Here is a 27,762-nt window from a genome sequence, read left to right as displayed (position 1 = left end):
TTTGGTTCAAAATTATTGAAAAAATGCTGTTGCAAATGACAAGTGGTTTTTTGCAACCTGAGTCTACTTTAGAATAACCCTGTATTTTGTAGTTATTTTCATTCCATAACAAGTAACTGAATGAATATTCCATAATTATGCTCAACGAAATACATAGATTGCCATGGATTTCAAAACTGTCAGTGTCAGATATCAATGCGGTGTCCTAATTGTTTTGTGACTTCCTGCTCGTGGAGAATTATTACATGGTCGTGGAGAAAATACAGCCTGTTACTCGGTTAGAAGGAAAATTATATCTCCTCGTGGTTCCTCACGCTCGCTGACGCTCGTGCTCGGAATCTTCTACTCGTAGATCGAATTTTCATTCTAACCTCGTTACAGAATATACCTACCAAATATTCTTAAACACGATGCGGAAATTTGTGTCTCGAGGAACTAAGTGTAGCATCTTGAAATGCTATGAAAACATGAAGCAAGATAGGCCTGATTTGAGCTATGATAATCTGGTAACAGACTAACAGATATTTTTAACTTTATAACTAGTCCTTAATAGTCTTGAGAAGTAAATGAGTAATTTCGATCGGTATGTTGGACGTCGTCTAATTAACGATGTTGTAACAGAAACACCAGAAAGCCTGCAAGATTCAGCATCAGAAGATGAAAAATTCGATTCTAATAGTGAAATGATGGAAGAAGATCAAGTCTAAGTTAAGTTTAAAATATTGCTTCTAAAATATTCTATTTTTTTCTATAGCATTTGTATTTTATTATTAAAACATTTTTTGTTATACCTGAATCATAAACCCTGTTTTTGACATGCGTGCGAAAAAGGGCCTTTAAAACACTAAAGCTTTAAGGGTTGCTTAAGTAACAACAAATTCACCTACATTTTGAACAATGATAAATAGACATTTATAGAAAATGTACACATAATAGCAACGAAACAACAACAATTCACCATTTCTATATAAACGATTAATGACACGGATTACTTCGGAAAAGGTATTTCAGTTTACTTTTTTTGTTATAATTTTCAGATTGTAGTGCAGGTATAATAAAAAATAGCATATGATACACGTTTATAAGGGTCTTTAAAGCACTTGCGACGTTAAAAGCACGTGCTTTAAAGACTTCCTTATAAACTTGTATCATAATATACTATTATATAGCGATTATTTAACATTTTAAATAGAAAACCTTGTATGTTGCATTTTTTAAATAAAAATAATATACCTACCTACATAAAATTATAAGTTAAGCCAACACCGTAGTAGTTTAACTTTTCAGTTGATAAGTAGGTTTAGTAAGTTTTTCGTTCATTTGGTATACTAGTAAGACTACTCTAGTAAAACTACTTACTACATGAATGAATAACTTTACTGAAAACCAACTGTATATTTTCACATCGTAATTCTAGGAACAAATCCAATCTCTCACAGTATGTATTGCTAACCCGTTTTCATCTAAGTTCCATCTTTTTTTAAGTCGGAAGTTTTTCAGGGTGTTTAGCAACGAAGTAAAAGTCGGGGAATTTAAAAGATAAAATTTATTTCTTATAATTGGCATTGCATAAAATAAATACAAAATTTGTCGAACTCTCTATAAAATTGACAAGTGGTCACAAATATTGCAACCACAGTATTGCTCATAGTCCTATTTGTTAAAAGTATTCTCAATATATTATTAATTATATACTTAATAATAATAACACAAATTCGCTTATTGGAATAGGAGCACTCCTATTGCAAAAATATAACATTAACCTTACAATCTATCATATAAAAATGTATGGAGGGAATAACTTTGCGTTAAGTGAAAATATACAGATTTTTTTCGTTACAAAAAAGGCATTTCTTGGTAGCAAAAAATAAATCTGCATTTAGCATAGCAAAATAGCTTGAGCACTTTGACATTTTTGGTCCATGTTTAGTATAAGTTATATACAAATGACTATTTTAAAACATAACAATAAATAATGAAATGACACTAGAACATTACTAATAAATTAGTAATAAATATTTTTGGTTTGGTTTCAAGAATACTAAACATGGTTGGTAAATGTTGGACACAAGAACATGCGGCAGTCATAAAAACTCTAAAATATTTCATTGCAGTTATATGAGCTCGTCCAACTGTGTGTTGATCTCTCGGCTTCGCACCAAACTGTAGCTCAACATTGTTATGTGAAAAAAAGTCACAAAATATTAATAAATAAACTTTTAAGTTTAATAATTGTGAAATAATACAACATGAATATTTTTCACATAGTACAAATTGGGCTACATTTCCTTCTTTTATAAACTAACGAGTTTTGGGGGTCCGCATGCATCAGGTGATGTCATATCTGCAGCACTGGTAGGAATATTTCTTTGCTGCGTGCTACACGAAGGCACCAAAGGAGCTGAGACCGGAGTGAGTCCGGTACCACCCACCATCAACGAATCGAAATTGAATTGGATTCCGGTCGACGGCGTGGTTATCGAGATACCCGCCATGTCGGTAACATTATTATTTTTGCCTATGGGCGCGGTCGACATCACATTCAAAAAATTCGGTCTGCTAGGTTTCGAGATTGGAACGGTGGAACTCAACATCACTCTTTTAGCGGGTGAGGGTAAAGAAAACGTGTCGTCCGAAACCGTGCTCGGTACCGATTCCATCAGTTCTGGTTTCACTCTGTCCCTGTTGATCCTGTTGTTTTCGTAAGATGTGAAAGGTTTGATGTCGGGGGGACTCTGCGAGTGGAGGCGACAATTCATCGAGCGGTGCGACTCTAGGATACATTCCAGTTGATCTTTCAGCGTTTGAAGCTCTTGTATTTCGTCCTGAAGGGCTTGCTTCTTTTGTTCCAGCTCGTCGGTTTCCTGCAAAACGACACTCGGTCAGCACATCTACCGCAACAAAACGACAAAACGAGGCAACTCACTTGAACCAACGAATTCGTGTGATCCACTCTGCGCTTTCTGCAACGCGCCGCCGCTGCTTTGTTGCGTTCCCTTCGAATTCGGCGTCTTTCTTCTTCTTCCGGACTGATGTTGAGATCTTTCGTGGGTTTTCGGCCGCCCATGTTGCGTCTAGTTTGACTCGGCGTATTGTTGATTAGACTAGTTTTTTGGGTCAAGGGCGGCGTCGACCTGGTATTAGAATCAGAACTAGATTGTGACAGCGAATTTTGCCACATGTTCTGCGATTTTGACGAATAAATATCAGCATCCGATGCCGAAATATACTGATTGTTTCCTGCAACCGAAAAACTAATTACTAACCAATTCACACCGACACTAACCCGAAACTTACCTATTGAATGAACTAGAGGTGGAACAAAGCCGGCTTCGTTTTCGTGTGATTCCGGTTTAGATTGTAACTCAATAAAAGTTTGCTCGATGCTTCGAAGAGTCGTCGGAGTTAAAGTAGGGGTTGTTCGAGTTGGTACTCCCGAATTGATGCCTTCTAGAGTTATGAACTGCAAAAAAAGAAAGACGAGTTACTAATCACCGTTTGCCATACAGCACCACGATCAAACAAAAAAACGTGGTGTTTGAGTAACTTGCAGTTGCGGTGGCGCCAACCAGTACTCCCATCTTTTTTTCTCTTTGGGACTTTTCCGGCGCCCAAGAAGTGTCGGACGTTTCAGTGACGACGAACGCGAACCGAAAATAATGACGGAGAAAGCACACGCCGCCAATATATTACAAAACAACATAAAACGCTAGCTATTTGTTGACGTTATTTAGTCAGGTTTAAAAATAGAATTTTAAACTAGGAAATGACTTGGTAGCCTCTCTGATGTGAGTGAATTGCAAGGTGGAGGAATCTGACCGATCGTTAAGCGAGATCGCAACGTTAATCGGTGTTAGTCGCAGCATTCGACATTATTAGTGGTGAGGGGAAGGGTGGATCAAACACAAACAAATACCTGCTGATAAAATAACTCCTGAGCGAGAAAATTAGCAATTTCCCTTTGATCTAGGTAGGCCATTTTCGTCGGAGTACCACACCGGTGTCGTCAAAAAAAAATTTAAAGAAAATATACAACGGAGAGCGGTACAGTAAAAAAAAGAAAAATAATCAGTGACGAATGATATTCGAATATCGTTTTGTCTTTACAATCGTAGTCGTTCGTTCGAAAATTTGTTGACTGCTGAGCTTTTGCGTTACCCGAGGCTCAGTCAGTCGAAGAATGAATTTGCCAAGCGGGAATTTTGGTTTGTCGCCCACCTCTGCTTTATTTAGATCGAGGTAGCTTTAAGTTCGCATTAACTACTTTGCATTTATTTATATCACTCAGATTTCATTGTTTTATTACGCTTATCGCCCCGACTTCCTCCGCTTTTTTCCTTTTATTGCATCAAATACACCACGTGACGACGCATATCGGTCGAACGTTCCTGCTGGGGGAACGTCGAATTTTTCCCATTATTTCTGAACCGCCCTCCTCCAACTGGAAGCTTCGATCGGCAAAAATTACCCCGATCACTTTTAGATTTTCGGAAAGACAGTCCCGCAACCTTGCCCCCACGTATTGTTGGACATTGTCCAATTTGTACCTGTTCTGTTCGCGTATCGCACAAGTAAATATTTAGAAACAGATATACCTGGAGTGTCGATAAGAACGACTTACACGCAACATTATCAATTTCGAGAAAGGTTTGTTCCCGATAAATCCAACAAACCTACTCGACGATCGTTCGGATTAATTAGCAACGACACACGGTGCGCTGTCAAAGAGTCCTTTGAAAAGTTGGACGCCATCTTTATTGCCGCAACTTCCGTTTTAAACGGCGAAGCATGCGGTTAATCAACCCAAATTAACTTGGCAACAGCGAAAAAAACTCCAAGGAAAAACGACGCCACCAATGGAGCCTTTCGCAAGCCATTAGACAATGTTTATTTTGCAGATTTTCGCCGCAGAACAAAGCACATCGACAATATTTTCCGAGTGCAAGTTACGGACCGATCTATTCAAGGTTCTGCACATTTTGGCACCGCTTCAGAAAAAAAGCACGCACTGGACGTTGATTAATGCCGTTCGTTGGCCAAGTTAATTTGAAACGTGTGTATCTGTCCATATATTTGCGTACGTTACTCAATAGTTTTCCCGGATAAGACAATGTCGTCGATACGTTAGCTATCGATGCGCGCCCCCCTAGTCTGACGCTCTAAAAGTGTACACATAAAAAAGTAATTTACAACAGAAGGAAGAGCACTAAAAATTTACAGTTAGACGTTCGTAAAATTAAAAGTGATGCAAAATTTACAGTTCTATATTCGGCAGTGACGCAACTCGAAAATTCAACAATGATATTCCGAATAAGTCGAATTAAGAACGACCGAAGGTAATTGTCGAGCTATTAATACGATCGTTTCCAACTGCCAATAAACACGGGGAGAGTGCGTTCAGTATTTACTAATGATGATGCAAATCATGACAGAAGTTGTGGAATTTAATAGCACGTTGCATACTTGAGACTTACACGAAACGAAAGGTTATAACGTCACCTTGAACGACGTGGGCGTACCCACCAAGCCGACGAATTTTCGAGACATTAGACCAACTCAATTCAAATCAGCTCGACAATAACGCAGACGCGTTAAAAATAACCTGTGATTCGACTGGACCAAAAACGGAAAAAAAATCAATCAGTTGTAGATTTTTCTTTTATTCTCATCGTCAGCAAACTCGAATCGAATCACCGCGAGTCGATATCGACAGATATTGACCGTCGCTTTTGAAATGCGTCCGTCCGGATTACAAATCCATTCATAAAACGCCCGCTGCATTCTTCGAGTGGATGACTAAGAATTCTTCGCAGAAGTTGACTACAAAAATTTTACAGTAGTAGCCTTGAAACGACCTTCAGGAGTGAAGAGCGCGAAGGGGGTCGAACCGAGCACGGTACGGCGAGAGGCTGTGCCCTCTCGTCGTCCAGACAAAGCGAACGGGCCGAGTCTTCGTGGGGGTCACCTGGACACTTCGGGACCCACATCGGCGATGAGTCAGCCGCGCCGGTAGTCGGAAATGCTTTACATACCGATGCCGCAAACACCACCAACTCTTTTTCGACGAGACGCAACACGTGTTCCCAACCATTTTCTTTATAAGCACGACTCTCGTCGCGTTTGCTAAAGTAAATAGGCGTCTACCGGCTACGACAAATATCGCGGTTTGTTTGCCAAACCGACAAATAAAACTTTATCTTAATGGCAACGATTCGAAAAAATATCGAGGCGGTTATTGGCAATCGGGATTATTTATTGATCGGTAACAAACGACTAATTGTAATTTCGCAATTGCGTTGCGACCGGAGCCGTGCGAAACGAGGTAAATAAATAAATAAATAAATTGCGCGATCCTTGAATAACAACAAATGTGGGAATTGTAATTGGCTCTGAAGCGGCAATAAACACGGTCCTCGTAATGTCGCACAAGAAAGGAATACGGGGTCATCAACAAAAGCGGTTTACATGAAATTGACAGGACGCCGACGTGAGAAATTGCCTTTGCGGCCGCATCCTTGCTGACGAAAACGTCTTTCTCAGAATTTTCCTGCCGCCAAGGTCTCGGCGCGATCCTTTCCCGGCGACTCTAAACTAAAAAACTGAAACTGTGCCGCCGCATCTCCATCGACCGCTGGATTTTCCGCCGGAGACGGTTTTCCCAGAAGCGCCGAGTTATTTCATGCAATAGGAAAATTACTATCGAACCGGATATTTTCGACATTCCCCTTTAAAATGGCATTTCCGGAACGAAGATTCGATGCGTGACAGAAAAACGGACGGCGTAAAAACAACGAGATGAAACAATCACAGACGTACCTTCTGCTTTCGTCTAGAACATCCAAAACATCCACAAAATTGAAAATCACCGGAAAACCAACAACGATCCAACGTCAAACGACAACACTGACGAAAAACAAAGGAGGGAGGCGCAAAGTCAGACAAAGACGATCGTTCGCGGCCAGCGGGCGACTGTCAGAACACTAAACAACACGACGTATCGTTTCAAATAGTTGAAATTGTTTTCCTTGTGTCAGATAGTGATAACTCACATGACTTTGACGTCACGACCTTCCATAAACGTTCGGCACGAAACGAAACACACTCCGGTTTGTTTGAAATCGTCAGTACTGATTGGTCGACCGCTTCTTGCACCACGTTGTGGATTCAACGTGCGCCGACAGGCACCAACCTGTTGATTACGTATCGCGAAGGAAAACGATCTTCTTTTGTCGATGGGGACTTGTCCCGTTATCGATTGTTCCGAAATGCGGTCGTTTGTCATTATTATTATTATTATTATTGGTGGGCAAAGGTTGGACGATTATCGCGCGCGTCGCTCGACAAATATTTAAATGAGGACCCAAAACTTTTTTATCTTTGTTAAATTGAGGTAGGGCTTTGAACCTGGCACCTACCCACACGTTCAAACAAGAGAATACACAAAACAATTTACATTGAAAGGCTAATTATCTGTGAGGCGATAAATAGGTTCTCGTTAAAAACATGGCTTCAAAACAACGCGAGAGGTGGGACCGCGTTTTGGAGGAAATCGGCTGAAACCTCGGAAATTTTTCTTTGCTCTGGCAACGCAAGAACTGCGAACGCGACGAAGTGAGAAACTTAAATCGTCTCGTCGTCAATTTTGTTAACAAATTATAAGATATTTTTGAGTGTACACAAAAACGTCCAAGTCCTCCGCACTAACGCAAGTTTTAAAAATAAATTAAAAAGCGTCTCGAGTGTGCTGGCAAAAAATTACAAATTGTCTTGCAATTTGCAACTGAAAAAATTCTTGTATTCTCCGAAGTAAAAGTATTAACGCGGTCCAAGACTAAAATGTCGGTTTTGCTCCTAACGGATTAAAAATGGACGAAAAGCTCCAAGAACTAAAGTGACAATAATCACAAGGCGTTACCATTACAACATGTAACTCTCTGATTAAAGTAAATGTCACACTTGACAAATGCTTCACAATATTTTTCTTGATTTTGTAGGTAAAGTCCATTCGCGTTGGATTTTCCCTGCCAAATTGTTGTTACGTTGCAAGCCTGCGCCTCCTTTCCTAGTAATTTTTACATTATCGTGTTTTATTCGTGATAGAGCGATTTGACGTCTTTAATTTTGAATGTTAGTTTGACGTGTGAAATAAAGTCACAGATTTTTTAATAAAATTCTATTCCTGGGTGATTTTACCATGGGGAAAAGAAAAAAGGTTAATTTTAAAATTGCGTTAACCTTCCACAACTGACGTAATGGTGGTAATGTGACGAAACCCGCAAGCTAATACGGACTCAAGAAAAAATAGCTTCAGTTCGAAAATTAATTAGTTAGAATCCTTTAATATTTAATGTATTGTATGTATTAACATGATTACAATCTATTTACGACCTTTATTGAGCAGTTTTAACAATACAACGTTATTTTAAAGGTAATATGTACATTGAAAAAACTTAAATTAGAAAAAAATCATTAAAAATCAAAATACACCTTTCTTTTGTGGTATGCAATTGAAACGTCACAACCACAATCAAAACGTATAAGTGTCTCTGAATAACTGAAATTTTATTGCCAAATTTGTTCCATCATTTAGATGCATTCCTTACTTCCATCCAATGAAAGAAACTTCACACAATTTCCTATTGGGTTCATTTTTTATAACTTATTCTGGTTCCTCATCACTCATCAATCATCATGTTAGTCGCAGAAAATGTAGTCATTAAGGGTTTTTTCACTTAATCAACAACGCAAGCAGAAAAATACAACACCAGTAGGTAGGAGTATTGTATGTTCCTAATCCTATCATACCGATTAACAACTGACACTATTTTTAGTGCAAATGATAACAAAATGGATGTATTATTACCTATTGTTATCCTCTAAAAAGCTTAATAACAATATTTGAAAAATGACTGTTTCTTTGCTGACAGCGAATAACATAACCTCTACAGTCTACGAATGACTTGGTTACTTTATCAGCCCGTATTGGTGACATACACAGCTAAAGCATTTTTGAACCAAAAATCACACTGCCACAATAGTGAATTATTTGACCTTGACTAGGAAAATCCAACGTGAATGGACTTTACTATGGCGGCCAAAAAATTTCGGCCGTCATTTTTCCGTCATTTCAAAAAAATCGGTGTAGTCCATTCCTTATTGTCATTATGATTGATGTTTTTACTTGTCACTTTTGAAAGTCAAGCAAAATGCCATCGGTATCAAATTTTAATAAAATCAAAATAGTAACTCTTGCACAAAGAGGAATGTCCCAAGCTCAGATTTCGATGGACCTTCGTATACCTAAAAGTACAATTTCGTCCATTCTTCAGAAATGGAGACAAAATGGAATGGAACTATTGAAAGACGCCAAGGCTCAGGGAGGCCTAGCATATTTACTGCAGAAGAAGATAATATGCTTCTCAATAGATTACGTAATAGCCCTTTTATGACGGCTGTTGAAGGGGTAAATACAAGCAAATACAACGGAAAGGAGCGGTCGATTTTCGGCAAACATATAGGCATGGATTTTAGTAGATAGACCTGGGCTAATGTTGTCTCTAGAAGATCGGCTCAACAGTGATGTTTATGTTAGGATTCTTGAAGACGTGATGATGCCTTTAGTTTCAAGAATTTTTCCGAATTTTAACTTCATATTTCAACAAGACAATTGTTCAATGCATTCAGCACATAGGGTGGCAGAATGGTAGCATAAACGTTCTTGATTGGCAGTCCAGATTTTTGGTTCGTAATTTGCAACAACGACAAGTGATTCGGAATAGGGCAGAACTTTTGACTGCGATTACTAATGCATGGCATCATTACATAGGAATTATCACAGAGATTTGTGCCTCTCCATCTCGCGTCGTGTAAGACGAGTTATTGACGCCAATGGAGCAATGACCAAGTATTGATTTTAAACTTCATTCATTTTATCTTTTGATTTAGCTAAGTACTTAAACAAAAATAAATGTTTCATTTCCTTGTCTTTGCCTTAATGTTTTTCGTTTGATTTTTTAAAAACTACGGCATACTCGTGTAATTTCGACGGTTCTCTGTTTGGTACTTTAATCCAAAAATAGCCGCAAGTCTGCCTCTAGTCTCTAGTGCCACTAGCGACTAGCGGTCGTGTGGTAATTTTGTAAGAGTGGAACTTGTCCTTTGTATTCACAAAATTTGAACTGATGGACTGAATGACAGATTGTCAAAATGACAATAACGATAACAAAGCGAGGTTATTGGTGCTTAAGGGTAGTTTACACTTCATGTCAGGGCCTTGAAAGTGACGGACGAAATTTTTTGGCCGCAATAGTACATATGTAGTAACTCTTTCGTCGCTTCTTCAATTCACACCGATTTAAATTAATTAATTTCATATTTAAATCAAATTGAAAATGGCGAACCGTTCACCAGATCTTGTCGACACCCTCTCCATGGTGAATTTCCAAAAAATTTATCGTTGGTAGCTGTAATTATTTTCTACTGTCAAATTTTAAACATTTTACTTCTTTTCAGCTACATTTCAATTTATGGGGAGTGCAAAAAATAGCGTTAATACACGCGATTGAAGTGCCTTTTAATCTATCTGAATTAAAAGGTGCGACAGCGTTTTGGGTTAAATTGGGCGAAACGTCGAAAATTATCTTTATTCCGACAACAATAATGCAGACAACTTAAACAGTAAAGGGTTGTTTTTTTTTTAATTTGGCGTCGAAGTTGGTGTTGGAGAGTCGATTGAGAACGCACCGCTCGTGTAAAAGCAGCTGATCCGTGATCCGTGATCCGTGATTCGTTATCCGCATAGTGCATTCACAATCGACTCTTCATCTTCAACGCCAACTTTGACGCCAAATTTAAAAGAACACTCGTTATTTACAAGTCTAGACGAAAAAAAAAAGATTGACAACAAAAATTATCTTGTAAACCCTGTGGGGTTGAAGCGAAAATAAACAAGTTGCCATGACAACATCCAGCTGTCTGAACAGTGATCGCACTAAATGTCAAACTGCACCGCTTAACAAAAATGTTTCACAATGTTTGTTCATTTTGTGGGATCACCTCTTTCTTCATCTTCAGCAACCTCATCGACATAAACATTTTCAAATTCACTAATTTTCCCTGAGTATTACAATATTTAAAATCAAATTTAAAACCGCGACCATTTCAGTAGATTTCGTTGACAGCGTTTCCATGGTGAATTTCCGTGGCATCATCTGTCATTGGTGGCTTAAATTATTTTCTACCGTCAAACTCCCAAGTTTTAGTTCTTTTCGACTCTATAATTTGCAATACATCGTGCAAAAACATCGCCTACATATGAGACAATACCTCTGGATTAAAAAGTGTACTATAACTAGTATGTACATTCATATTTAATCTATCTATCTAGAATTTAAGATCTACAATATTTTGGGGGGAATTAACGTTTAATTTACAAATTCACGGAATCTCAACCGTCAAGTTGCAACATTGCGCCATCAATTTTCAGAAGCGCCGGCGACCTAAATATTTTGTTGGAAAAACAACCAAGGTAAAGAAGTCTGCTAAGTAAATTGGAGAAAGCGACAGTGCAGCGACAGAGACGGTGATAGCTGGATGACGCATTAATGACGTCACGGATATTCCAACAGGTGAAGAAAGAGGACACAACACTTCTAGACGGAACTAGTTGGAGATTGTCCACGGCGGCTCAACTCCGAGAATTTGTTTTTTTACCGTACGAAAAGTGGTGTTGACCTTCCGATTGCAAGCAAAACCAACGGAAAAAATCATTGTCGCGACGCGAGATGAAAGTTTAAATTCAAAACGATCGAACTGAAACCGAACGAAAAAACCCCAAAGCGAGCAGTTATGCAAGCGAGAGACTTTCTTTTCTGGAATTTTTACGATCCTGTTTTCGAAAAATTACCATAAACAAAACTGGCCACTCATAACCGTACCCGCGATAAATAATAATAATTGCTTTGCTGAACGGCTGTTTGATGTTTTTACTTCGAAAACAAGTTTCGGCCACTTGAAATATTACACCGTAACCATAACATTTAACTAACCGATTATGTACTTTGTAATAAAATACCAGTTCACGTGAAGTCGCCTAAATAATAAAACGATTATCGTTCGCAGAATCACCGACCAAAATCGATCGAACCGCCGTGTTCAATCATGAACGTGCACGGCATCTAGGTGTACCACCTAAAAACATTCGATACGCCAGATTGGAATTGATTACGATAACGACCGCACGACTACAGTAACTTTCCATAGATGGCATAATGGTACCTGCTACTGCTACACCGAATTCTCAAAAATAAAACGTCCATTTCATCGTTCCGTCTGGCTCACGTGCGACTTGAACCTATCTGATGATAATGTTTTATCTCTCATTACGAATCTTATCAACACTTGGATTTTTTTAGATCATCTGGTCGATCAACGGTCGTAATTATGTCCATTGTGGAACGAAACTAATTAGCAAGAGGTGATTGTGGAGAAAATGTCGGCTGGATAAGAGCCGACATCAAGAAAATTTTAATTAATACCAATTTATGCTATTAGCCGAGCCGGGAAACAAAGGAGAGATAAGTACGTGCAAACCCGCAACAAAGAAAGAATTAAAAAAGATAATCCAACAATGTCCAAGAACGTGTGCCACACTAATAACCGCGCGATACAAGGAAATTGCAGCTGGCGACTCGATAATTGTTGCATTCGTGCCATTTCTCTTTCAAAACACGCAACGTCATCTTCAAACTTTACACCAGTCTCTGTTGGGAACGTGCAAAAACTGTCACTACTTCTAGTGGTGGCTTTTTATTTTTGGAGTTCACGAAAATAGTAATTGCTCGTAATTAAGAACAATGCAATCTAGAATCCACTGGTTATATTTACATGGTGATTAAGCTCTATTTATGTCGCCCACGTAGCACCAATTAAAATTTCTTATTTACTAAGGCCACTTGAGGAACTTTCGACCCGCGGATTTAAAACAGAAAACGATCTGCAATTGCAAAGTCGTTAATGCAAAAACAGCAAAACTAGATGTATGACTTGATGAACCCGATTGTTTACAGCTGTTCATTATTATTCATCATCTTACGTAATACGTGTAGACGTTACGTACTAGGCCCCCTGGATCAAACATCACTTATAAAAACGCCGTTGATTTGAAAAGTACGTCAAACATTTTTCACTTCATCAAAATAGTTTTAACGTTCCTATTACCAAGTGAAAAAAATCTATACAATCTGACAGGTGTTAAGCAGGCACAAATCGTTTCGCGGTTAAAGATCTTTGGTGTTTGATACGACGAAAAAAACTCATTTCGATATGAATGTCAATTTTTTGGAATTATCTTTAACGGCTCAAAAATTTGTGACATCAATTAGAACGAATCGAATTAGTCTGGAATTTCAAATATGTATGTAGTACGTTTTTATAGCTTTCAAAAATAATTCAACAAGTGAGGTTATGTTCTAGGCGTCACTTTTGAACGAATGAAAATTATGGCAGAAAAATCCAAAATGATTGATTAAAAGCAGTTAAAAAGAAATATTTTTACAAATTGATTTTTTTGTATTCCAATTAATCAAACGTCAACAAATAAACTCCAATAGAATAATCGCAATGACAAACATGACACATCGCAAAACCGAATATGTAAATTTTTCTGAAATAATGAATGACAGGATTGACAGGTAAAGTAATCAACTGGAAAATTCTCGAAAAATGTAAAGTGTGTGGGCAAATTCGTAAATTACTCGGGGGAACATCGTGACCGGCAATAAAGTTGATCCGAAACCGTTGATGAATTTATTTGAAAAATTGAGGCGATGACTCATCCATTTTGAACAATGAATTGCGTAAGTCTGACATTAAGATTTGCGAGGAATAGATAAAAGTAATCCACATATTGTCGTCACAGTTTACATTTCTTTCGATTTATTAATAGTAACAACACGTACACGCAAGAATTTGTGCAAGAAGAACGAAATGACACGACCGGATTCTGTAATTAATAATTTAACATGCACAACAGAATATGATCACGTGTTTGGTATGAAAAGTCACTCACCATCTTCGAATTTTCAAGGGGTTCGTACCCATACAAATAGTCACCCTCTGCTGACTGTGAATCTTCCAATCCAAAATTCAAATAGGGCACTAACTGAGACATAAGGCTGCCGTTCGTTCGGTGCGCTCTTATGTAAAACAAAATTGACTTTTCTCGATGACTTTACACTCTGTTAAGTTTTATCTATTATTCGTGTTCAAGCCACAAGACGTCAGTGGAACAACTGGTATCGCGCGATTGCAAATACAGCTTTTAATACACAAGGCCGAATATCGCGTCGATCTCTTTCTCTCCCACCGCTCGAGCGTAAACGCGTCTCCCTCTTTTACGCGTGATTGGTATGTCACTTGTGACGTAAACGAGTGGTAGCGAGCGCTCAAGTGGGGACAGTAGAAATTGTTCCCGGAACGATTCTTATTGAAACTGGTTGTTGGTGGGGTCGATTGTGAGAGGACCGTGTTTTTCGAGAAATTCCCGGAAACTCCGGTGGAAGTAGGAAGGAAGTGATCGGCGGAAAACCCGGATTTCGTGGAATCGTTGGCAATGATCGTTGCCAAAAAAAAAAAAAATCTCGCCTATCTCGCAAACAAAAATCCAGAGAACCAAGACGTATTTTAGGTCCTTACGCAACAATTACGAAAAATTACGAAACGTCGAATATTAATGTGAATCGATATTTTTGTCGATTAGAAATAATGGTTTTGGTGTGTTTGTTGGAATTCAATGGGAATAAATGTTTGTTGGCAACCTAAAAAGTACCTACTAATTTTAATTTTCTCGTAAGCTATAATTATAACCGTGATAACGAGACTGCTCAAATCGCTCTTTATTGCTCTAACTGTTTACAATAATTGTTTTTAAACTTAATGTAAATCTGTGAATCACTCAAACAACAATATAGTGAGTAACGAGTTATATAATATGACTTGAGTACACTGGACAAGAATGATAATACCAATAACATTAAATGTTTTTTACTACTATTTTTATTACTATTACATATTATTATTATTTTATTATTAGGTGTTTGAAGTTTTTAGACGGTCTGCGAGTATAAAATCCGGCTAGTTTTTAACTAAAAAATTACATAGCGTAAACATCCTCATTTTTTATGTTTTTCAAAATTCAACGTACGAATGATGGAAATAATAAAAATACATATAATAAAAACAAAAAAATATAGTAGGTACAATAAAACAATTAGGTATGTCGGGTGCCTAAATAAAAATCGAATCAAAAACTTTTCACTCTTGTCAAATTTAAACTCCAATTTGTCGCTCTGTTTCTAACGTCTTTTGTGCAATTTGCCGAATTTGCGGCGGTGTTAGTGATAAACTTTCTTCAGCATTCATTTTCAAACATTAAACGCCAAAATAAAAAAAACCGACTTAGTTTTAAATTAATTTTTTTTCATAGTCGGCTAAAATTATTCCATATAAATGTCACCAACCACCGCAAAATTCCCTGCATTTAATATTTTTATTTTTTTATTTATAAAATGGTAGTTATAAAGCGACAAAAGAGAAAAAATAGCATAAAAGACTCGTTGAAGAAGGTGCTTCAAGCACTCATTTGTTCCTCAACTCGCCGCTCCGCAGCTTGTTTCGAAATTTCAAATTCGTGCTTGAATAGATGCCTTCTGCAACTTGTATTTTAATATACTATTTCAAAACGAACTGACATATAATATTACAATATCGTTTGTTCAGCTGAACAAAAAGCATTTGTAACAAAGTTTTTTGGCAACGGAGGGAAGATAAACATTGCCACTGTTTGTCACTTAAATAAATGTAACATATCACGCTGGACACCCGTTCGTAAAATTTTTCAAACAACTCTTGATCAGATTTTTATTTAGACACTCAACAGATATTTATAAATTTACATTTTTTGAAGTATGTACAAACATACTTTGCTTGACGATGTGACACAGTTTTCAAAGTTGTAGCTAATTTGGAAAACCCACAGTAAACATTAGATATCGATTGAATTAACACTTTTCAGAAATCGTAATATCGTACGATAAAATTTTGAGAACTGTTATCAGCGAATGAAAAGAATAATCAATCCAGAAATCGGAACTTACCTTGAATAGTATTTGGATATCTCTTTTGCACTTTTCTAGGTATTAAATAAAAAAAATATTCATTTGATGCAAGAAGTTGTATTTTTTAAATTTTGACATGGTGTAATACGTTTTATTCTTTACAGTCACAATCGTAATTATGAACTGTAAACGAGCACAATCAGAATAAACAAAAATTTAAGTTGGTGATGGTCTAAAAGTTGGAAAAATTGACAAATAAAATGTTTTCTCAAATTCTTCGAATAAAATATGAAGTGTAGAAATACTTTATTCTAAGAAACACAAGTTTTTCAAGGAAATGACAAAAGAGCAGTTTTCAAAATTTATTCGTATTAATATCTGAATTACCTAGCAATAGGAAGGTTAAAATTGATGTCAAGTGGCCTGCCTGGTGCTTGCTTTTGTTTCCGTTAACCTATGGCGTAGGTTCATCAACTGTCGAACTCTGATGTCAACCGTCATTTATTTAGTGAACAAAGGGTTGTATGAATTATTTCTTTTGTAAAAAAACAATTCATTTTAGAATTACCCAACGATAGTTTCCTAGATTTTTTTAATGCAACATGATGGTTTTCACCGTAGATTAGGTATTAATTTAAATTGATCGAAGTGAGGTTACGTACCAGAAGGAAAGGTCACAGCATACCAACTAAAAAGAAGACCTGCAATTGTATGAAAGAGATTTTTTTCTGCCATTTCTTTAGGTACTTAGTATCGCATGTATTGGGTGATTCAAAATGATTGTGGATAAGTATGGCATCTATGTACGAAAATTTATGTGGCAACTGTGTGGGTAGGATAGAGGTGACATTTCTTTGACAGCTCATAATCGCGCAATTTTGAAAATTGTCAAGTCAATGTGCACAGTTGCCACATACATTTTCGTACATAGTTGCCATACTTATCCACAATCATTTTGAATCACCGAATATATACCAAATAAGTAAATGACTGAAATTAATATGTTTTTTAGAATTTGCGTCTCTAATAGGTCTATGTATTATTGTATTCAATTTGGAGTCGTTTATATGGCTATCTATTAAAGCACTCGCAGTTTAATAAGATCTCTAAGAAAATTTTTATCAATATGGCAGTGTATTATTGTCATTTACACCAAAAAACTTCCAATATTAATGTTCAAACTCTACTTTTTAACATCTGTTGCAGACGTAGTTACCTTGAATTACCAATTAATATGTACAAAATTCCCAAGAATTTAAAAATTTAATTTTTTTTATTTAAATATAAAAACGAGGGTGCAAATTCTAAAAAATAACATAAAAAACTTGTTTTATAAGGGCATTGGCGCACTCGTCCCATAGAAAACTCCCCTACGGATCGTTTTCTACACCTGGGACTCGTGCGCCAAATCAACTCTAATAAAACTCGTTCTTTAATATACTATTGTGGATAGGACTAAGTTCGTTTACTAATAAAACAACGTGCAGATCAAAAGTACAACAAATGACAGTCAGTACTAAAAAAAAAGTACATACGCGTAGTAGTAGTCCGAAGTATTGTTAACATGTTAACTCAACTTATACCTCAAAATGACCTTAACCTTTCTGTCACTGTCGATAATGGTAATTAATGTTTATAACAGTACCTACTCAGTGCTTTCATTTCCTCAATTCTTAAACAAAACCAATTTTTGACTATAATATGCTGAGAAGAAGAATTGGTAAACAATATTTGATAGATATTGAGGGCAACAAAGAACCCGATCGCAGCAGTCTATAAGCTTTTGGCGCATGTCTTTGATTGAACAATATTTAACTTGACAAGTTGTCAATTGCACGAAATTCTTCAAAACAAACTTACACAAAATAAAAGTATTCTTTACTTTTCAGTTTACGCTATTTCGAGAATATGATTTAAAAAGGAATAATTTGTGTTTAATTTTTTTTTTTAACCGGAATAAGTGTAAATGACAACGTTGAACTGACATGTCAAATATTTTTCGGTCAAAGAAAGACACCTGGAAAGAAGTTCATAGCTTTTATAGCTGCGATCACGTTCGTTATTGGTCTCTCTGCATGATCAAAAATTAAAAAAAAAAATGGGAATAATAATTGCGCAAACAAATTCTTTTGCAAGGAAAAAAAGTAAACTTCATTTATAGTTTTCATAGAACCACCTTCTGAAACCGGTCCAAGAAAACAAAATACTGTCCCAATAATGTTGGGGCATTCCTGGCACGCCAATAAATATATCCAACAGCTGATCCGAGATTGCGTGTCATTGCTGCCGAACCAGAATGAGGTTATGCGTGAAAATTCGGCGAAAAGCGTTTTGGCAACGGCAAAGGGCAAATAAATAAGGTTCGCACAACTGCCAGAATGAAGTCGCAATCTCTGACGCAAAAATACATAATTGTATTGCTTTATACTTCCCGTCGCAACCGGCGATACCAACAAACAAAACCACCGGCGCCGTTAATTTTGCGGTCGAAATTGACGTCCAGTAGCATCCAAGAAACAACGAAGTAGATCTGTGAAACGAGGAAGACGGGCTGGCAGTCGCCAATTTGTCAGATAAATGTGCGAAAACAGCGGACGTGTTCGCACGTGTTCGTTGTTCGCCCACACGTGTATCAAAATATGTGGTGGACGACCACACCCGACACTCGATTGACATGGGCTGGCTGCTCTTCATTTTCAGCTGCCGTTTTACGGGTCGACACGGGGGTCATTGGTCAATGCGGTATTTGAACTTAAACGTTACTTAAAAGAAGCGATACATGTATATTAACGTTAACGTAATCAAGCCACATCTTGAGATTTTGATGGGTTTTAATAGACAGGGCCATTCGTCTCGGTAATTACGGCCGTTGGCCGACTTATTTCAGATAAAGGATAGGTTGTCTGCAAGAGCTGGACAAAGATAATGCTGCCATTAGTCTTATCAGCGTGCATTTATTATTACCGACACAGGGAACTCTCTTGTTAACGACGAACAAGGAGCGCTCAAAATGTTCATAAATTTACAAACAATGTCTCCGAACGGTACCACTTCATGTAAATGGCACCACAGTGCTAATTCCTGCTCTCTCCTGCCTCACTGTTATAGTTCAAACGAATGTTTAACATCTTATTCCACGAAACGTCAATATTTCGATAATTTCCAGTATCCAGAAATAGTTTGTTATAGTGCAATTTGTAACGTGTAAATTAAATACTAAATATATCTTTTCATGGCCATTTAACTGAAGTTTTAGTCAATTAAAAAAGAAGACACGGGCAAAAACCCCGACCAACCTTTCATTGATGGAGAATTTTTGAAAAAAACAACACATTAATGACGTCAGAAAAGCTATTTTTTATAATTCTACGAATAAAAATCAAATAGCTACTCCCAAATTACAAGGAACAATAATTTCCACGAACAAAGATAAATGGGCAATTTGGAAATGATAAAAGTACAGATAGAGTTTATCGTTGATTGTTTAACTGTAATTGGTAAATTTTATTCAGTTAGTAAAACGTTCGTGATCGAAGAAGTGTTGGGAGTTTCACCCATGTAAAGCCGAGTTCATTACAATTGCTCCACTAGATAAAAACCAAGGTTGCCAAAGCTACCTATATATTGTACTTTCTGTTTTATATGGTTGGTAGCTTTGATTTTTATCTTTAGCAACATTCAATTAATTTTTATATCTGTGAGAGTTACTTCAATTATGTCTACATGCTTTAGTTACGTATTGTTGCCTTTTATGTTTTGCCTCTTTGTCCCTGAACTTACTTACTTACTGAACAACTTACACCACTCGATTTTGTAAAATTTACACTAGGCAGTGGACGGATAGTAGTGACCCCAGGTCTATAGATCCATTACAAGTGCTAAAGAAAATTTGGAATGAGTATTGAACTGTTTAAATGAACATGAAAATGAAAACAAAGAAAAAATATTCTCCGTTGCTACGGATGAACTACAGCAATGGCCGACAAAAAATTGGATTGATTCAACTTCTTGAAAAATAGGAACCCGAACGATTGATTTTAAATTTTCATGGCGTTCCTCAACAAGAAAATTTAATGTGCAAATATTTCAAGTGGAAAATTGCAGGAAGTTATGTCTTTGTTATTGGATGAAGTTGAATCAGAATGCGGAGATCTGTTTTTATGTAATAAAGTTATATGGTTGAGCAGGAAATGGTCCTTCACAAGTCTGATCAACATAAAAAAAATAATCGAAATAGGATCGTTCACAATTAGATCATGAAATGTAGGATTTAAATTTGACGTTTTTAAAAGATATTAGGATATTACGCACATTGTACTGAATTGTATGGTAATTATATCAATGTCTGAATCACTAGATAAAAATCTAAAAATCTGATCAAGAGTGCTTTAATAATGACGGACGCATATCAGGCATAATAACGGGTGTTTTTTAAAATTTGGCGTCGAAGTTGGCGTTGAAGAGTCGATTGTGAATGCACTATACGGATAACGGATTACGGATCAGTTGTTTAAATCTTACGTTTTTACACGAGCAGTGCGTTCTCAGTCGACTATCCAACGCCAACTTCGACGCCAGATATAAAAATAAACACCTTTATGTGTTACATTTACCTACCTCAGGCACAAACTTTTTGTCACAAATGTCTTTTGGTGGATGAACCATTTTGTTACATTAGACATTAGTTAGTTTTGAGAAAAAAATGTTTTTAATAAAAACAGAGAACAAAATGAAGAACAAAGACACTTAATTACAAATTGGAGGTTAAAGCTGACAGCAGTGACAGTTCATTAGCTATAAACTACAAGCTACAACATACGGGAAGTAAACAGATTTGTGACAAAGCACTCTTGATCAGATTTTTATTTAGACACCCCATATGAACACTGCAGATTGCAGTAGCGGCTCGTGACTCGTTGACGAGGGAGGGCTCTGTCACATGTACAGTTACGGCCACGGAATTTCGTTACTTTACTGTCAATTCGAAAAAACTTGTGTAGCCTAAACTTTATTGTCACTATGACTGACATTCAAAGTTTTTGTGACAGATATTCTGTCACGCACAATAAAAATCAAAATGCCACATGACAAAAATTCAAATGTGGGGTGTGTATATAAAACCTGTCTTACAGCTAATGTCAGTTGAATAACAACGACTGACGAAATTCCATGGCCGTGACTGTACATATTCAGGCTGTTTCCTAAAAAACGCCACAAACCGTAGCTTCCGTTATTTATTGTCCGATTTTAATAATTAAAAAAAACAATACAATGGTTATAAAAACACTACAAAACGTCTTAATTTTTTTATTTTTTTCAACATTAATTGTTATGCCAATTAAGTGTCACTTCGTTTTTTTTTAATAGAAACATATATTAATTTATTTTTATTCTGGTAGAGACTTCAATGATGTCCAACACGTTGATTTTTGTCCAATAATAATTCAAGAAAATAAACAACATTTTTATTACGTTACAATGTTTATTAATGAAATCAAGCGCGCCGTGGATGTTTTAAATCACACACACACCTTCTTCAGTCCACTTATTGTCTCCACCAAACAGTAGGCACACAAAACAGAAAAAGGTATTTGTTTCTTCAAAACCACATATCCACGGCGTTTTTTATAAACACTCTTATTAAACCGGCGGGTAAATGCTGCTTTGTTTTTGTATTGCTTCTGTTCATAAACAATATTTAAATTCGGCACTGGTCGACCGCTATTTTTTAGATAAATTCAACCAAACTTCAGTTTTTTTAAATCACACTTTCATTTTGTCAACGTTAAAAGAGTGTAAATACTGCCAACACGCGTCAAAATCTCGTTTGCAACGAGCCTATGAACGTTGGGCGCCGACTTTGCTTGCCACAAACGGCCTCGTGAAACGTGACGTTGTCATGGCAACGCAACTCGACGCTGCATTCCATTGATACAGGATTCGCGATCGAGAGCTCCAGAGCTGGCCGCCCTCCCCAAAGAGGAGAATGAATATTATGAAACTTACCGCGGACCGTCCGCGGACAGAGTTAGGTTACTATTTACCACCTTTGCATACGATACATTGATATTATTGACATAAAATAAATCAATCAATCAATCTTTAATAAAAAATTTAACACATTTAAAAGAATATATTTTCCTTATTTCTTTTATAAATTTCTGGGAGGGCGCCGCTCCAGTGCCCCCCCTCACGAGCCGCCACTGGCAGATTGATAGATTTTTGTAGATACATATTACATAATGACTAGGACGTGAAAGAAATTCCGGAAGATAGAATTACAAAAATGTTTTACCCAGTGACTCTAAGATTTGCAAAATCATGGACCCATGTTTAAATTTATTTTACAACCTGACAATAAAGATTAGGTATTAGGTTAGGTACAAACTACAGGAAAGATATTATCAACTTTTAAACATACATTTTCTCATAAGATCAACACAAAAAAAGCATTAAATAATTCATGGTTCATTTGTACTTCAAAGTAAATAGAACAATTAATTAATTTTTTGTTTGTCGGCCCTTGTCAGAAACATTTTGATGTCACATTTAACATGAACTGAAAGTATAGCGTGGTTATTACAGCTATTTTACATTTGCTAATTAGTGCGCAATTTCCATAAAATTGTTTGTAGCTAGCTCGTTAATACTGTTTTGTTAGGGAGAAAAAATGTTTAATATTAAAATATAACAAGAAATTGTTCAAGGTGTCAATAAAAGGTTTTGTTGCTCATTAAACTATCTTCCTTATGTGTGTTTCTCCTTTTACGAAGAAACCTTGGCGGACATTACATTTCGGGAGAAAAGCAACGTCAAATAATATCTTTGGGTGGAAGAACCACGGATTAACAGCCACGAAAAAACATTTCGTATTCTGAGAATTTCATTCACCGAACGTATGTATCGATTTTCGAGCCAAGGTCAGGGGAGAACTAGTTTTAGGGTTGCGAACGAGAGCGAGGGTGAAAATGTGAAATACATTTCCAATCAAGCCCACAAACTGAATTCGATTCGCGCGATATTCCCCCATTATGCAACGACCCAACCAAAATCAATAACCAAAATACTTTTCCAACAGCGAAAATAATAAAACCGCCCGAAACGCGAGGGCGAAGAAACGAGGCACCGCCGGCGGATGCATATTTAATGTTCCCGGCGCATTACTGCCGCCGCCACTACAAATTACACCTTGGAGACAGGTCGCCGCTTTCGATGCGTGCGTGATGGCTGGGACAGGCGCCAGGAGCTGGAGCCCGACGTCCCTCCGCGGTTCCACTGGCTGACCACCCCCACGTCTTCGACGTTCCGAACGGTCTCCCCCTTTATTAGATCAATAAAAGGACAGGGGTGCATATTTACTCGTAAAAATGGCACATGCAACTGTGTACACTCGCAAATGCAAACTCATTTACATGGAGGAAAAAATTTGCCAGAGGCGTCGGCTATTTTCGTTTTATTTCATACTTCAGCATCTACACACAATACTTTCGACTGAGATATATGATGCGTGTCGTTGTGTCATTACGACAGTTATGAAGTACCTTGTTAACGTTTTAATGCGAGCGCAATCTAAAAAGAAACAAACATCATAACAGATTATTTTCTTACGTTCTTATTATTACACACTCCGTTCTGTTCTTTGTTGAGTAAATATGCATCGAGTGAAACCGAACTGGAAACAATAACAAAACGAGCATGTTGACAAGACTGTAACATTTTGGGCTACAAACAACACATTTTTAGGAAACAGGAAGAATCCAAAAACTGAACGTTACAAAATCAAATTCAAAAGCACCACTTATCAAGATATTTAAAATAGCTCTGTGTGTCTTTAGCTACATATAAAAAATAAATGTAGCAATTGCAACTTCCAGCTGTGACAGCCATTAAAACTTTTGCACAAGCCATTAGCGAGAACTTTCAATTTTAAATTAGAAAAAAAAAAAGTCAAACTAACAACGTTAGCAGGAATGTAGGGTCATTATCCCACAACATAAACAGTCGACTGTGCATTATAACACGTTTTTTATATTGCAAAATTTACATCAAATTGAAATGGTCGGACAGTTAAAGAGAGTGCACGTACATCGTACATCGCGTTGACATCTTGCTCAAAATAAAAATTTTAAATGACACTGGTTCCACCACTTCAGACTTTAAATAAATCGAGGGGAAAGTGGTTACTTACTTTCCACCCTTCAAAATTACTTAAATACCTGTTATCTACTTAAACGAAAGAAATGCAGTAAGACTAAGTAGTAAGGATTGTAAATCACTTGGTTTGTATGCTTTGAGTGAGCAATTTTACGATGTCGGAAGAAATGTTTGAACATTTGTCTCGTACCTCGTAAAAACTGAAATTAAACTTGTACTCCTTCACTTTCTTGTTCGTAGATTACTACTGTCGGAAAAGTATAAATAAAGTTTTGGAATTTTGATCTGTAGGTATGCAGGGTGGTTTTGAAATGAACGTACAAAAAAACTCTTCGGCGGCTCAAAAAGGTTCAACAAACCTATTTTTAACTATGTAGGTACATATATGAAATGATGGGGAGAAATTAATTCCACTCCCATTCGCATTCTTTGGTTATGTTAAGATAGGTATAACAATGGATTATGTTATGATTGTTCAAAAATCAGGGTAAAAAACTTGCGAATCGCAATTTTGTGATTAAATTGCTCTTTGGTAATGACAATGTCCTAATTACTACTGAAATCGTGATTTTAAGGCGATAGTATTCTAAATATAGCACCCAGGACTACATTATTAATCCCGTTCAATTCAGTAGCGTACTGGAATTTCCATATTTTAAATTATTTTCATCTCAACAACGACCTTTTTTTATTATAAACATTTTTTATTAATGACTTTCCTAAATAATATCTCGAATAATTTGAAAAATTTCGAAATGGAATATTAAGGCAACGCTTTTCGATAAAATATGTAATAACGACTACGTACACTTCTGTGCAATAAATTAAGCACATCAAATATTTTATAGTTTAAACGGGACATGACGAAATTCCTAGCAACAAAAATATTTATTTAAATCAGTCAATGTTTTTAGGAATCGTCATTTAAACAACAATTGAACATGTTTTCAAATGTTTTATCAATGTTGTGCTTAATTTTATTGCACAGAAGTGTACATACTATTGGGAGCATAAAAAGTGGGACATCAAATTTCTGTCAGTTTTGAAAAATTCGATGTAGTTCAAGCTTCATTGTCATTTTGCCTTTGATTATTGTCATAGAAATTTGACACTCTTCTAGCTGACAGTTTAAAAATTTCTTTTATACTTCTATTTTCCTTTGCCCTGTTCTTTTGATAAAGGTAGATTTTAATTGCGACTTTGCATTAAATAAATATTCACTACGTGCTTTCTTACACTCATTCCCTACAACCTACAATACTTAATGACAACGACAATCAATTCAAAGTAGGGTTAGAAACAGATAAGGGTCATTTCACATTAAAAGTCAAAACAGTGATGTTGATGTCCCACTTTTTTTGCTCACAATAGTACATATTATAGCCTTAGCCTGTCGACAGGATTTTCTTTGGCAACAAATTAAATGCACGGAAATGTATTTAAATGTCAAGTACATACCTACTACATATTTTCAGTAAAAACAATAAACTTCCAGTAAAAATAATAAAGGTGAAGCAAGATAATAAATGCTCGGTAAAAATGATAAAGGCTCATTAAAAAAATTACATTTAGGTACAGTAAAATATAGAAAAATGTTTTAAATACGTAGGTGAAAAAGTGATAATCAATTCGATATTGAGCAGATCCAAACGATACTGTCTATTTGCCATTCTTTACTTTTTTATTTTTTCACTGTGCCACATCTGATATACATATTTTATCGATCACTCCTATTTCTTTAATAAGGTGCAGAAATTAATGACATAATGATAATTCAGCGTTTTTTTTTATTACTGCACGCTTTATTGCCATCCATTTTATTTTGTACTTTTAATATGTACATATTTATTTTCTTTTTTAGTTTCTTCTACATTTTTACGTCAGCAGTAGATGAAGTCTACGTCTACAGTAGCTTGTTATTTCAAAACTACATACATATTTACATAAACAAAATTCACCTATGATAAAATAAAACCCAATAAAATTCTGAACTTTTACATAAACTTTTGAAATATGTATACCAAATCTACATTACATTACAACCACGGGACCATTAACCGTTCAAAATTTTTTATTAAAGGTGTTTCATTATAATTTTTATCACCTTATATAAATTTTAGTTTAATACTTCATAAAAAATTTGACCGCGGCAGCCTATGATTTTTTTTTAGCACGTATTTAACTGAAAAATCGAGTGAAAAAAATTTAACAAGTTGTGAGTTCGACGACATATTGGAATCATATTTTCGATGCAGCGTGAAACTAGAAACTGGAAAATGGTATTATGTGGAAGTTTGCTTTGAAGAATTATCATCCAAATGACAATTTGTCAAATATGTATGTATCATTCAATCAAAGACATCCCGAAAAAATCTCGTAGGCTGCTAAGGTCAAGTTCTTTATTGATCTAACCATACATAGGTACAGATTATTTGAATAACCCACCAAATCTGCGACTCAAGACTTGCCTTTGTTCATTTTTTCTTAAATCGCATCGAGCAAACTCGTTACGAATTCAACTACATATTAACACAATTTTTATTCACGGACTGTACTGCAACAAAGAAGGTACAAAGACTTCTGTTTTTTAAATAGGAACCTTGACATTTTTTAGTATTACACATTAGATGATTATGAAGGAATTTCTGTTGATTTATGTATTTCTGAAATCTTGAAACGACAAACAATTACATATTAACCTGCATAATATGATTCACTGTGCAAATTTCTTCGCGAAAAAATAACAACTTTTAGAAGTACCTAGAAAGGAAAATATCTAAAATTAAAAGATTATTCAAGCAAACAAGTTGTAAATTCATTAACTGTGTGCGAAATGTGTAATTTTTATTAATGAAACAAGCCAACTTTGAGGTTAGATTCGTGTTGAGCGCATTTAGTAAGGTGGGTGTCGATGCAACTTTTCTAATTGTCAGACAAGAGAAAGTTGATTGATTGTTTAAGGTTTTGTGTCTCTTAGGACAGGCGATCGTTTCAGCACGATCGTATAAAAGTGTAATTGGATTTTAATTGCAAGAATTGGAAAAAATTAGGTTAGCAATTAGTCGGTGAAGGTCAAAATGTAAAATTGAAAAATCCAACGGACCAGATGTGTCCGTGTGAAGTCCATAAAAGGCAAGAGTGCGAAACGTAAACCGGTGGTCAACTCACCGTCGTCGTGGGCGTCAGAAGAACTCCGTTGCCCATGGAAGTCATGAAGTCCGCCGTGGACATCTGGGAGTTCTGACTGTCGTTGGAAAAATCCGAATTGTTGGACATGCCGTCGCTCAGTTCCAGCTTCATTTTGCAGTTTGCAGTGTCGAAGACGGCTTTGTTTATCACGCAACGTATTTCGATAGCGAGAGTTTTACAACCTTGATCAAATCGAACAACAGCTGCCGTGCCGTTGCCGAATCAACGCATCAACTGCCGTCTTCAACCGGCCCGACCGGTAAACAAACACTTGTTACGTCGTCAACTCTCCGATTTTGCGGCA

General features: G+C 36.4%; 1 protein-coding gene across 3 annotated transcripts; it reads right to left on the bottom strand.

Annotated features, from left to right (window-relative positions):
* Window positions 1-1,531: 1,531 nt before the first annotated feature.
* On the bottom strand, window positions 1,532-27,731 carry kay (transcription factor kayak). Of its 3 annotated transcripts, none has more exons than XM_069037470.1 (4): window positions 27,438-27,731; window positions 3,298-3,463; window positions 2,927-3,240; window positions 1,532-2,864 (listed from the first exon to the last, which is right to left on the bottom strand). In XM_069037470.1, the coding sequence occupies exons 1-4, from the start codon at window positions 27,567-27,569 to the stop codon at window positions 2,295-2,297; spliced, it is 1,182 nt and encodes a 393-aa protein (XP_068893571.1). In that variant the 5' UTR covers window positions 27,570-27,731; the 3' UTR covers window positions 1,532-2,294. The 3 variants fall into 3 exon arrangements, with proteins under 3 accessions (XP_068893571.1, XP_068893572.1, XP_068893574.1); XM_069037471.1 differs by lacking the exon at window positions 27,438-27,731 and adding an exon at window positions 14,069-14,293; XM_069037473.1 differs by lacking the exon at window positions 27,438-27,731 and adding an exon at window positions 3,917-4,321.
* Between the last annotated feature and the right edge of the window lie 31 nt (window positions 27,732-27,762).

Source organism: Tenebrio molitor, chromosome 2 (genome assembly GCF_963966145.1).
Source record: "Tenebrio molitor chromosome 2, icTenMoli1.1, whole genome shotgun sequence".
Classification (NCBI taxonomy): domain Eukaryota; kingdom Metazoa; phylum Arthropoda; class Insecta; order Coleoptera; family Tenebrionidae; genus Tenebrio; species Tenebrio molitor.
This window is presented reverse-complemented; position numbering and strand designations above follow the sequence as displayed.